The sequence below is a fragment of the Fundulus heteroclitus genome, chromosome 17 (assembly GCF_011125445.2).
Source record: "Fundulus heteroclitus isolate FHET01 chromosome 17, MU-UCD_Fhet_4.1, whole genome shotgun sequence".
NCBI classification, from domain to species: domain Eukaryota; kingdom Metazoa; phylum Chordata; class Actinopteri; order Cyprinodontiformes; family Fundulidae; genus Fundulus; species Fundulus heteroclitus.
In genome coordinates this window covers 20038458-20051595 of record NC_046377.1, presented here as the reverse complement: position 1 = coordinate 20051595, position 13138 = coordinate 20038458, and the positions used below count along the sequence as shown (strand labels likewise).

General features: G+C 38.0%; 1 protein-coding gene across 1 annotated transcript in view; it reads right to left on the bottom strand.

The window, feature by feature from the left end:
• The window catches only part of kdm7aa (lysine (K)-specific demethylase 7Aa), a 44721-nt gene that overhangs the window by 18069 nt on the left and 13514 nt on the right, over positions 1-13138 (bottom strand). Inside the window, exons 2-7 of the mRNA XM_012853400.3 lie at positions 12163-12248; positions 10777-10894; positions 9038-9198; positions 5104-5245; positions 2969-3155; positions 2704-2866 (exon numbers count right to left, since the gene is read on the bottom strand). Of these exons, the coding sequence (XP_012708854.2) occupies positions 2704-2866; positions 2969-3155; positions 5104-5245; positions 9038-9198; positions 10777-10894; positions 12163-12248 (857 nt within the window). The remainder of the gene's footprint in view (positions 1-2703; positions 2867-2968; positions 3156-5103; positions 5246-9037; positions 9199-10776; positions 10895-12162; positions 12249-13138) is intronic.

The window sequence follows — 13138 nt, the reverse complement described above, 5'->3', positions numbered from 1 at the left end:
AGTAAATCCCTGGGTTAAAATATGAGCCTTTAACTGTTATTTAAATCAATCTTTAGGGTAAAAGGCTCCACTTCCTTTAGTTAAACCAATTCGTGCAGACGTAAAAGTTTATTGCTGTGATGCAACAAACTCCTTTATTATTTAATTCTGGCAATTACAAGAAACCTTTGGGCTCGCTTTACTCTACAATTTTAAAAATTAATCCAAACGTCACATAAACATGTGTGAAAGATGAACTCCACTAATCTAGAGTTTGTGCGGTTGTTTGGGGGGTAAATAACCAGGGAGGGCCTACTTTTAAATAGTATTTTTTTTTTAAATGCACAAATATTCTGGCACATTTTCAAAAATACCACCGTAAATAGAAACTAGGAATCAGAGTATGCCATTTTTAGTAAATGTGGGTCGTTTTCTCGTGTTTTAAAAAGGAGCTCTTACTGTACAGCCCCTAATGTTTTAGTTTTTATTATATACATATTTTTTACCTTTGTGTGAATGACCCGATATTCCCCGCTGATATTGCTATTCTAAATCAGGCATCATCACTGACTTGAATTTAAAAGATGAATACACTGCAAAAAGGGGAACTAAAAGTAAGTAAAAAAATCTTGAAATTAGTCTATTTTTCATTGATTGGAGGAGCTAAGTAAGATTATTTGCCAATGGGATTAGTAGTTCTACCCCTAAAATAAGATGAATTAGATATTCTGCACTTGAAAAATAATGGAGATGAATTGTTCCTACTTTAAGTGCAAAAATCTTATTCCATTGGCAAATCATCTTATTTACCTGCTTAAATCAAGGAAAAATGCACTAATTTCAAGAGAAATGTACTTACCTTTAGTTCCCTTTTTGCAGTGTAAGGAGACGCACCCGGTGCGTTATTGGGGGAGAAAACCCATTTTTCTGCATCGTGATCCACAGCTTTTACTTTACTACAGCATGGATATACCGACTAAAAAGGTTAAACAGAGCGCAGCTGGACGGGGATCTTGTGCAACTACTTTAACAAAAGGAACATGAACAAAGCGAGTGCTAAAAGCCTTTGAGCAAACGACCTGAGCTTCAGGTGAAAGCACAGTTTACGAGTACATCCCGTTCACAGATTGCATCGGCATAAAACCAGTATTTTTAGTTTCTGTTGTCAACAAACTGGCTTTAGGCCAAACTAACTGCTTCTTAATCTGTATATTGTCTTTCGTTAGGGTTGTCTTTCTCTGGATCAGTGGTGTTAGGCGAATAATGATGCCTTGAAAACACTAAATCCGCATGGAGGACAAACAGATCTTTACGACAGGTTCAGACAGTAACAGCTCTCGTCGTTACTCCGTTTTTCTCGCCGTTTGCTATTTTGGCGTCAGCATGTCAAAAAAAACAAAAAAAACTAATTTACAGGATTTCTACAGGTTTTTTTATGCATTAAATTTCCACACAAAAAAAGTAAAATCTCGAGTCTTTCAAAGTTCTTTAAAAAGAATATTTATCTGAATCTGCAGGTAAATCTGTAAGTCAGGCTGTAAGGAAAGATAGATATGGAGGAATACTGTAGATCAGGGGTGTCAAACATACGGCCCGCGGACCGGTTACGGCCCGCCGAACAATTTAGTCCGGCCGGTGGCTAAATGCATTATCATTATTCAAAAAATATATATATAAATGTATTTTTTCCCCAGTGTCCTGTCTGGTAATGTGACAATAATAATTGTTGTCTAAATGCCAAAAAGAGCTCATCAGATTTGACTTTCAGAAGTGGAGCAGTACTGCTTTTGCCATAGTGCTCCGCTTGATTTATGAATGTGAATAATTTTATTATGATTCATGCGGGGAATATCTCAAATGATATGGACACTACAATGGAAAAGTAGGAAAGGAAGAACAAGAAGAAAAAAAGAAAAGGTGAAAGAAAGAGGAGATAAAAGGAAGAGAAAGATAAAACAATTATTGAAAAAAACATGTACTTTGTTTAATTGAAAATCCGCAGTTCCTATATTGTCCACGAGGGGCGCTGTGTTTTAATCAGCAGATGGTAGCACTGAGCTTCAAATGCGGAAAATTGATTTTAAATCATTTCTTAATTTTTATCTGTTTGATGTATTTTGTCATGCAGGACAGTGTTTTTAAGTTGCAAAAAATGTGAATAAATGTTTTTCAACATTGTACAATCACTGTGATCAGTTCTTATGCATAATGCACAGGTAAATGTTTAACTGAGTAAAAGTATCGCTGAAATTGCACATACTTTTCTTAGAAACGCTGAGGTTATTCATAATATATTGTGTAAAAGTGAAATTAATTTAATACAAAAATCAGCAACAAGTCCACATTTATTAGTTCTATTTAATCTTGCAATGAGTTTACTCGTGTGGCCCTCTTGAGATCAGATTAAGCTGAATGCGGCCCCTAAACCAAAATGAGTTTGACACCCCTGGACTAAAGGATTGATTAATAGATGGATAATGGCTGATGAAGAATCAGAAGGGGATCATTTTTACTCCACAGGATGAGAAACATTAATTAATGTGCTTCTCCACAGTCTCTCCTTTTCCCTTTTGCTCCAGGAACCCTGTTTATTCTGTTGCGCAACACCACCAGCTTGTGCTGCACGGTTCTGCTAAGAACGTGGTCTAAATCTCCTCAAAGATCTCAACTTGTTCAAAAAACGTGTTTAAAGTGAAATAAGAGAATCTGTATGAAAATACAAACCTGTAGGGATGAGCAGGGTGGTTCCTTGGGTAACGACACACTTGTAGCACTTGTCCACTTTGTCCCCGAAGAACACTTCACTCTGATTGGGCGAGGAGCTCCACGCCTCATATAGTGCAAGGTTGGTGGGAGTGGGTTTGATCAGGTAGAAGACCTTCTCACCCTGCGGGTCAGACAGAAACATGTTGGAGCCGCACCATCTGAACTGAAGTCTATCCTCTTCAGATTAAAAAGGTGGTATAAAATGTTTTAATCCAACACTTACCCACAAAACATGATACCAGACTGAGGTTCCCCCAAAGTCTATGTGGAAGTCCGTGTAGCTGTCTTTAACCCCCATAAGGCAGTACTTCTGGACGAAGGGCTTTGGGAAGAACGAGTCGTCAGGCCAGTAGTTTTCCACCCAGGACATCTTCTTAGCCACGTCAGGAACCTCCACCAACTCTGACATCCTACAGGTTTGTTGAAGAAAAAGTGAATATTAAAGCCATCTAGAGCTTGGGGTTCAGTTTATGCAGATGATGCATTACTATGTTTTCCTATTGAGCAATTTTCAACTTAAAAGTTTGGACTGAAAAACATAGAAATGAGTTGTGGGCAAATTAAAATCTCAATTGTACATATCTGATATCCTAATGGTTGCTTAAAATAAGCAAAGCCAGTGGTCAGGAATCTATTGTATGCAGACAATCCATTGCAGTTTCTCTCAAGCTATTGGCTATTATCAACGTCTAAATTTAACTGCATAAATAAAGATTTTTAAAAAGAACCTCAATCTATCGAATTTAATTTTCATTTTTCCTATCGAGCTATTTTCAACTTATAAGTTTGAACTGAAAAAACACATAGAAATGAGTTGTAAGCAAATTAAAATATCAATTTGACATCTGATATTCTAAAGATTGCTTAAAATAAGCAAAGCCAGTGGTCAGGAATCCATTGTATGCAGACAATTAATTGCAGTTTCTCTCAAGCTATTGGCCATTATCAATTTTCAACTTAAAGTTTGAACTGAAAAACACAGAAATGAGTTGTAGGAAGATTAAAATCTGAATTTGGGATATTTGATATTCTATAGGTTGCTTAAAATAAGCAAAATCAGTGATCAGGAATCCATTGTATGCAGAAAATTCATTGCAGTTTCTCTCAAGCTATTGGCTATTATCAACGTCTAAATTTAACTGCATAAATAAAGATTTTTTAAAAAGAACCTCAATCTATCAAATTTAATTTTTCCTATTGAGCAATTTTCAACTTAAAGTTTGAACTGAAAAACATAGAAATGAGTTGTAGGCAAATTAAAATCTCAATTTGAGACATCTGATATCCTAATGGTTGCTTAAAATAAGCAAAAAAAAGTGATCAGGACTCCATTGTATGCAGATAATTCATTGCAGTTGCTCTCAAACTATTAGCCATTATCAATTTTCAACTTAAAAGTTGAACTGAAAAACATAGAAATGAGTTGTAGGCAAATTAAAATCTGAATTTGGGATACCTGATATCCTATAGGTTGCTTATAAGCATAAACAATGATCAGGAATCCATTGTATGCAGACAATTCATTGCAGTTTCTCTCAAGCTATTGGCTATTATCAACGTCTAAATTTAACTGCATGAATAAAGATTTTTAAAAAGAACCTCAATATATCAAATTCAATTTTTCCTATTGAGCAATTTTCAACTTAAAGTGAAAAACATAGAAATGAGTTGTAGGCAAATTAAAATCTTAATTTCAGATATCTGATATCCTAAAGGTTGCTTAAAATAAGCAAAGACAGTGATCAGGAATCCATTGTATGCATACAATTCATTGCAGTTGCTCTCAAACTTTTAGCCATTATCAATTTTCAACTTAAAGTTTGAACTGAAAAACACAGAAATGAGTTGTAGGAAGATTAAAATCTGAATTTGGGATATTTGATATTCTATAGGTTGCTTAAAATAAGCAAAATCAGTGATCAGGAATCTATTGTATGCAGAAAATTCATTGCAGTTTCTCTCAAGCTATTGGCTATTATCAACGTCTAAATTTAACTGCATAAATAAAGATTTTTAAAAAGAACCTCAATCTATCAAATTTCATTTTTCCTATTGAGCAATTTTCAACTTAAAGTTTGAACTTAAAAACACATAGAAATGAGTTGTAGGCAAATTAAAACATCAATTTTACATATTTGATATCTTAAAGGTTGCTTAAAAATAAGCAAAACAAGTGATCAGGAATCCATTGTATGCAGAAAGTTAATTCCAGTTTCTCTCAAGCTATTGGCTATTATCAAAGTCTAAATTTAACTGCATGAATAAAGATTTTTAAAAAGAACCTCAATCTTTCAAATTGAATTGCAAATTTCGAAAAGGCAGGAAAAACAAAAACAAACAAACATTTTTGTGTCTTACTTTGTGTCGGAGAACTCCAGGCTGATGAGATTGAGGACTTTGGGTCGATGGGGCTCGGTGAAATACTTGATGAATTCGCTGAGTTTCATCTTGCTGTCCGCCTGCCGTGCCACATCTATCACGTCGATAACCTTGTCACCACCTACAGCAGATTGCAGGGAAACACTCTTTAGCTCACGGAGGATCAGAGGATAAGTTCTGCAGCTGCTGGACTCTTGAATGTTAAATACGAGAGAAAAAAAAAATGCTTTAATTGGCCGCTGAGTGGGCGAGAGGCTCTAAGGGGTCAACAGCTTGCTGCCATGTTTGTGCTTTTAGAGACCGAGCCCTGAGGGAACCTGGCATCAGTGTGGCAGCGTGGGGAGGGGAGGGGGCGGGGGAGGGGGGGGGGGGTTCCTGGGTGGAGGTGAGAGGGCGGTTTTATTTGTTAACCACAGAGGGAAATACTTGCATAGAGCGTTCAGGAGCTGCATGTGTGTTTAACATGAAGAGGAAGAAGAAGCCAATACAGAGACTCTGTTGATGCAGCTGAGGCGCTACAAATCAGTCCAGAAAAGCAGGATGTCAAACCAAGACAGCTGCTTGTTGTATTTACCCCACCTTTTTTTTTTTCTTTTTTTTATTGCCCTGTTGCATGTTTCCTCTGTCTCACCCTCCCACCTCTGACCGCCCAGCTGGCCGGCGTCTGATGACGGGGAACAGCTGGAGAGAAGCTGCTAGCAGCTTCACGGCGCCGTTAGCAGGAGTTGCACTGTAAGATATATTTATATAATCCAAGAAGCTCCAATACACTGCAAAAAGGGAACTAAAAGTAAGTAAAATTTTCTCAAAATATGCATATTTTTCCTTGATTTCAGCAGCTAAATAACACTATTTGCCAATGGAATGAGAATTTCTACCCCTAAAATAAGGTAATTAGACATCCTGTACTTGAAATAAGATGATGGAGATGAATTGTTCTCATTTTAAGTGCAAAAATCTTATTCCATTGGCAAATAGTCTGAGTTACCAGCTCAAACCAATGAAAAATACACTAATTTCAACAGGATTTTACCTTCTTTTAGTTTCCTTTTTGCAGTGTATATCTATCCAAGGTTAACAGAAGCCATTTTATATCTGCTCAGATATGTTTGGGAAGTCAAAACATAAAAACAAAAAGCTTTAAATGTTGTTTTCATGCTGTTCAAACACCTGGTAGACCCTAAATATCCCTTTAAAAAGCGGCATCCGTCCTTAAAAGCAGGTATGTCTTTAATAATAATAATAATACATTTTATTTCAAGCGCCTTTCAAAACACTCAAGGTCACTGTACATGTTAAAAACAATAAATGGTTTTTAACATTTCCTGGAGTTCTTGGTGCACAAGCCTAGTTAAAATATGCAGGAAATGAGGTTAATTGTAACTATTTGTAACAATTCTCTGCATACATCCACAATTTATAAAGTACTGTGGGACTTAGATATATTTATATAATCCAAGAACCTCTAATATATCTATCCAGGGTTAACAAAAGCCATTTTACATCTGCTCAGAGATGTTTGGGAAGTCAAAACATAAAAGCTTTAAATGTTTTCATGCTGTTCAAACACCTGGTAGACCCCAAATATCTCTTTAAAAAGCTGCATCCGTCCTTAAAAGCAGGTATGTTTTTAACATTTCCTTGAGTTCTTGGTGCAAAAGCCTAGTTAAAATTAATCGCAATTTCAATATAATCGTGATTAAAAAAAAACACATTTCCAAATCGCAGATGTCTGCAATTTTTGGCTATGTAACAATTAGGGAATTAGACACGTCCATTAGGTGTTGGTAAAATGTTTAAAGTGGGTTTACCTCCATATGGAAGGGAAGACAGTTGCAGCAGTGAGATAATCTAATTTTATTACTTGTTTTAGAGTTTGTATAATCATACAAAGCATTAAGTTCTGTACAATCAGTTTAATACATAGACTTGCTTGTTGGTGGGAATAATGTTCTGATCAATAGAAACATTAAAAGGTCATATTTAAAATAGTCCTTGTTTACAAACATCTTTATTTAGAGGCCATTTTTGTTGCTTGTGGTTAATGCAGAGAAAAGTCAAAATTGCAATTTTGGTTGAAATATATCATAGGCAGAACACAATCATTACTGATGCTGTGGGTCTTTAAGCAACTAATCCACATGGCGAGGAAACAAATTGATTTGTTGTTTGTATACATTTTAAAAACACATGATAAATTAAACTGGAAAAAGAAAAAAATTGCATTAAATCGCAATATTAAGAAAAAAAAAATCGCAATTAGATTATTTTCCAAAATCGTTCAGCCCTAGTTAAAATATGCAGGAAATGAGGTTAATTGTAACAATTTGAAATTTGTATTAAAGCCAAATACGTCCTGATTTCATTAGTATCCAAACAAAGATATTTTCAAATGATCCCAGACTGAACGCAGCTCCTCATCCGTGTTGATGGTCACTTGTCTGTAGTTTTATATCCACTGAGATTACACTGATTTCTTTTGTTCGCATGGCCTGCAAAACTGAATTATAGGACGGCTCAAAAAACACTCATAAGAAAAAAAGTGATTGAAAATTAAAGGAAAAGTCAAGTCGAGAAAATGAACACTAAGGTGATTTATTCCAGTAAAAGGGGGAAAGAAAACAAATGTTACAGATCTAAAATTGTCTAAACTGTTGGATTTTCGTTCCATTTGTTGACATAATTTATTCTTCAGACATTTCCCGAATAACTTGGATCAGCATCAGAGACAATTAGACTAAATCCTGACTGGTTTCGTTGATACTTTTCAACATTCCTACGTCGCTCAACGCCGACCGAACCGGTTTGTTTACTCGTCAACCGCCAGGACTGTGCCAGCTTTTGGATTCGTTCTTTATGTCTTCTCAGGTTTTATTTGCTCAGTGGAAACAAACACCACTTATTTATCCCAAAAAAATCAATATAACCAGGTGTTCTGTTAAATTAGCACCCAAATCAAAAGAAAGCAAAGACTCAAATCTGTTGGGTCAACATGTCACCATTGTGTGACTATAAGTTGTGATTATTAAAATAAAATCGGGGTTTGAGACGGCAGGATGTGACAATGGGATACATTTCCCGACCACACACTACGTTTGCAGCACCAACAATTAAATCCTCATAAGCTGGAGAACATATCCGCACCGTTTTCCCACCGTCCAATAGTCTCCCAGGTGTACACTGCAAAAAGGGAACCAAAATTAAGTAAATTTTTCTTGAAATTAGTGCATTTTTACTTGATATGAGCAGGTAAATAAAGATTATTTGCCAATGGAATAAGATTTTTGCCCTTAAAGAAGGAACAATTCATCTCCATCATCATTTTTCAAGTGCAGAATATCTAATTATCTTATTTTAGGGGTAGAACTACTAATCCCATTGGCAAATAGTCTTATTTACCTGCTCAAATCAAGTAAAAATGCACTAATTTCAAGAAAAATTTACTTACTTTTAGTTCCCCTTTTGCAGTGTGGGAAACGTGAGCCCACCTCCAGGCCCTGGTCACAACACCTGTGCCTGCCTTGGCTTAAAGCTCAATAGCTCTGGTGGAGGAAACGACAAAGTGAGGGGCAGAGTCTGTAATCTGAACTTAATGATAAAAACACTGGTGGGCTCGGTAATGGGCTTGTAACAGGAGCTGGGAAGCGGCAGGCTGTGTCAGGGAGAGAACGATGAAAGCTTAACCATCACCCATTTAGAAGCCATTCAGCCGTGGCCTGATGCCTGATAAGTGGGTTAAAACCCCCATGACCCCGGAAACCTGCTCATGTCGGCACACAGATGGGGCCTGCTCAGCAACAGCCACTTAGCTGCCTGGTGTCGGGTCGTTTCATTAGCCGTTAGGCAGAGCCGGAGCTCCAATCAAAGAGATAAACTCTAAATGTTCAGGCAGTTTCTTATCAAGCGTCCTTACCCACGTACTGCTCCACGTCTTTGACGGAGAAAGTGGGAGGCGGCAGCTTCAGACCCAGGCCCTCCATCTCGGTGACCGCGATGGGGTAGTTGAAGCCGTGCCTCTCCAGGTACCTGGTGGTCACCTGCTCGCCCCTCATCCGTATGAGGATCTCCTCGGCACTGCAAACCGAACGACAACAAAAAGGTCAGGCGCGGCTCCATCAGCAGTTAAAAATGGGCTTGGTCTTATTTATTTACATTATGACAAGACAGTAAATCTTTTTGTGCTAGATTAGACTTTGTACGCATTGTTCCATCTAATTTACACACTAAAATCGTACATTGACATTTTGTGGGACGCTCAGCAATGCTAACAAAGTTATAAACAAAGACTTCTCGACAATCAAATATCCTTGTTATCAAATAAGCTACTTCCCTCTAACAGTGACATCTAAAGTAAAATGTGCCGTATATATATATATATATTTTTAGTAACCCATTGAAACTTAACAGCGTTTCAGGATGTACTGACAGCAGAAAAAATATCAACGAGCAGTTTTTCAGGTTCCTTTATCACAGGAAGTGAAATTCTCATCAAGATAATCCTGTTTTGACAATAAATATTAAGACTAACTGCCCATTCCTCTTATGGAAACTGTCCTACCATCACAAATGTAAAGCTGTGGAGCTGAACTCTAAAGTTACTTTAAGGTGTAACCATGTGCCAATTAGATTAGCATCGCTCAGCATTATCTTTGGATTGAAGCAAAGGGCGAATATCTGGGAAAGCATTTCATGCCCACTGGAGGACCAGTGATGCTCTGGGCCACTTTAAATAAAAATAAAAATAAATAAATAAAAATCTTGTCGCTGATCCTGAGACTTCTAGTCAGGCGTAACACATAATGTTTTAAGTGGCAATTCATACTGACCAACATTACTCAAGGAGTAAACATTACCATTTATTGCTCCAAGGGGGCGCTCTAGGCTAGTGAAAACTTTATGCTGCTACCCTACCCTTTAAAAATGTATTTGAACATTAACTTTTTGAGAAAAACAGACTGAACACGTTTGTATGTTGTTTCGCTGCTTCGGCATCATTCAGGAAGTGGGGATCGTTGCGTGACGCAGCTCGAATGGCCCTAACCGCGGGAGAACCCCGTCACTAGACCGTCCGTGAAGCTAATAACAGCTAGCGTTAGCTTATGCTGTCCAGTGGGCGGTTTACAACTTCACTAAAGCACGTTCAAGAGCTTTACTGACCTTACTGTGTTGCTCTCAAACATCCATGTTGTAATGTTAGCTTAGCATGTAGCACCGTTACGCTCACAGTCTAATTTCAGCGTAATTTTGACAACTTTTTAGCATAGCGGCCTGCTAGCTTGCTAGTTGGAGTTTCTAGCTTGTTACGCTAATTTCTACCATTAAATCTTCCAGGTATGGTCCAAGTTATTCAGCCTGTTGTGGATACAATTGTGTAATTGAATAAGTTGCCTTACCAGATTAAATGTCAGTTTTTAGTCTCAGATTTTTTTTAAAAAACATTTCTAAATGAATGCACCTAATAGTCCGGTACGACTTATTAAGGATTTTCCCCCCCTCTTTTTTTTGATTGATGCGACGTATATTCTGGAGCGACTTATATTCCGACAAATACGCCACTTTAGAGATCCCCCATCGTCGGTTTTTAATTGCTTGGATAACATGACTCCAAACCACAGTAGGGAAGGGTCAGGTACGAGTTTTCCTGATGCGCACCTCGGGAAAGTCCGTTGCTGGAGCTCCTTCACAAACACAGAGGTTCCCGCCTGCACTGGCTTCAATCCGTCGTCTGGCTCCGTGTAGTCGTGCCTGTGCCAGTTGTGGCGCCTTTTCACTGCAAAAACAAACAAGAAATTTGTGTTAGACCAGGGGTGTCAAACTCATTTTGGTTGAGGGGCCGCATACAGCTTTATCTGATCTCAAGAGGGCCACACGAGTAAACTCATTGCAAGATTAAATAGAACTAATAAAAGTGGACTTGTTGTTGATTTTTTTATTAAATTAATTTCACTTTTACACAATATATTATGAATAACCTCAGTGTTTTTAAGAAAAGTATGTGCAATTTCAACAATACTTTTACTCAGTTAAACATTTACTAGTGCATTATGCATAAGAACTGATCCCAGTGATTATACAACGTTGAAAAACATTTATTCACATTTTTTTGGAACTTAAAAACACTGGCCTGCATGACAAAATACATCAAACAGATAAAAATTAAGAAATGATTTAAATCATTTTCTACATCTGAAGCTCAGTGCTACATCTGCTAATTAAAACACAGCGCCCCTCGTGGACAATATAGGAACTGCATATTTTCAATTAAACGAAGTACATGTTTTTTTCAATAATTGTTTTATCATTCTCTTCCTCTTATCTCCTCTTTCTTTCACCTTTTGTTTTTGTTCTTCTTGTTCTTCCTTTCCTCTCCTACTTTCCCATTGTAGTGTCCATATCATTTGACATATTCCCCACATGAATCATATTAAAACTATTCACATTCATAAATCAAGCAGAGCACTATGGCAAAAGCAGTACTGCTCCACTTGTGAAAGTCAAATCTGATGAGCTCTTTTTGGCATTAAGACAACAATTATTATTGCCACATTGCCAGACAGGACACTGGATAAATGATAATGCATATAGCCACAGGGCCATATGTTTGACACCCCTGTGTTAGACCATTTATTTATTTATTTTTTACACTTCTGATAAAAACAAATCTGGTATCGTCGACCAGATCAGAGGAAGAAACAAAAACGAGAATCCCCTACTTAACCCCTGTGGTCCTACTTGAAGGGTTTGTCCAATCAGAGTGAAGGGTTTACAAGCCCATTCAATTAGCCTGTTAATGTCTGCCCTGAGGGTCTGGAAAGGTTAACCTCCCCCCTTCCTCAACCTCTTAAGGAAAGGGGCAGAAGAAAAACTTAGACTTGACTAACACTCCAGTGAGCTGTGTTTTCCCAGAGGAGCCGTCCAGCAGGCAAAGACTGAGGTGGTGGGGAGTTAATAAAGACAACGCGGGGGCTGTAAGCGAGGCTGGGGGGAAGGAGGCCGACACAGAAAACAGCAAATGAAGCAAATGAGGGCGTTACTCACTCAGGGAGGGTCCGTGTTTGACATCACAGTTGGGACAGTGGTAAACGTCGATATCCACGGCATGGTGCTCCTCAACATGAACACAGCTAAAAAGGGGGGGGGAAATAAATATGAAAATATGTTTGGACACAGATTATAATTGGTCTAATGGGGCCAAAATAAATTTAGATTGAATTCGGTTATATTTATATTGCGCCAATTCACAACAAGTCATCTCGAGGCTCTTTGCAAAGTCAAATTCAACCAAATTACTCCAGTCAGATTGGTCAAATAAAGTTTCCTCTGTGAGGAAACCCAGCAGGTTGCATCAAGTCTCAACAAGCAGCATTCACTCCTCCTGAAAGAGCGTAGAGCCACAGTGGACAGTCGTCTGCATTGTTGATGGCTTTTGCAGCAATCCCTCATACTGAGCAAGCATGGAGCGACAGTGGAGGGTAAAAACTCCCCTTTAACAGGGAAGAAACCTCCAGCAGAACCAGGCTTAATGTGACCGGCTGCGACCGACTGTGGGTTTGAGAAGAAAAAGCAGACAGAAAAGAGCATAAAAATCATAATCCCAGGAATCCATTCCATGCCAGAATAGGCAATGGCAGATGATCTGCTGCCTGGGATGGCACCACACCTAACAGAACGCCAGACCAGATGTACCTACTATGCAAAGACAAAAGACAGAAAGAACACAGTTAAAAAGCTGAAACAACAACAAATAATGCTGAACTGGAGAACAGCTATTTGTAAAGACTCAACACCCCCGATGTTCACAGTCTTTACAAATGGCGGCAAACGCAACCTGAGAGGCGTGGATCTGTCAATCAGAAAGTCACGTGACCTAGAGCTACCACATGGTAGTCGCTTGCAGGGGCGCTAAACCTGGTCTAGCCCCCTAGTGGTCAAAAAGTTACACATCGTTGCTTTAAGTGATTGATTAAGAAGTTTATTTTTTTTAAAGGAAAAGTCCGGTCAGCAAGGAAGAATC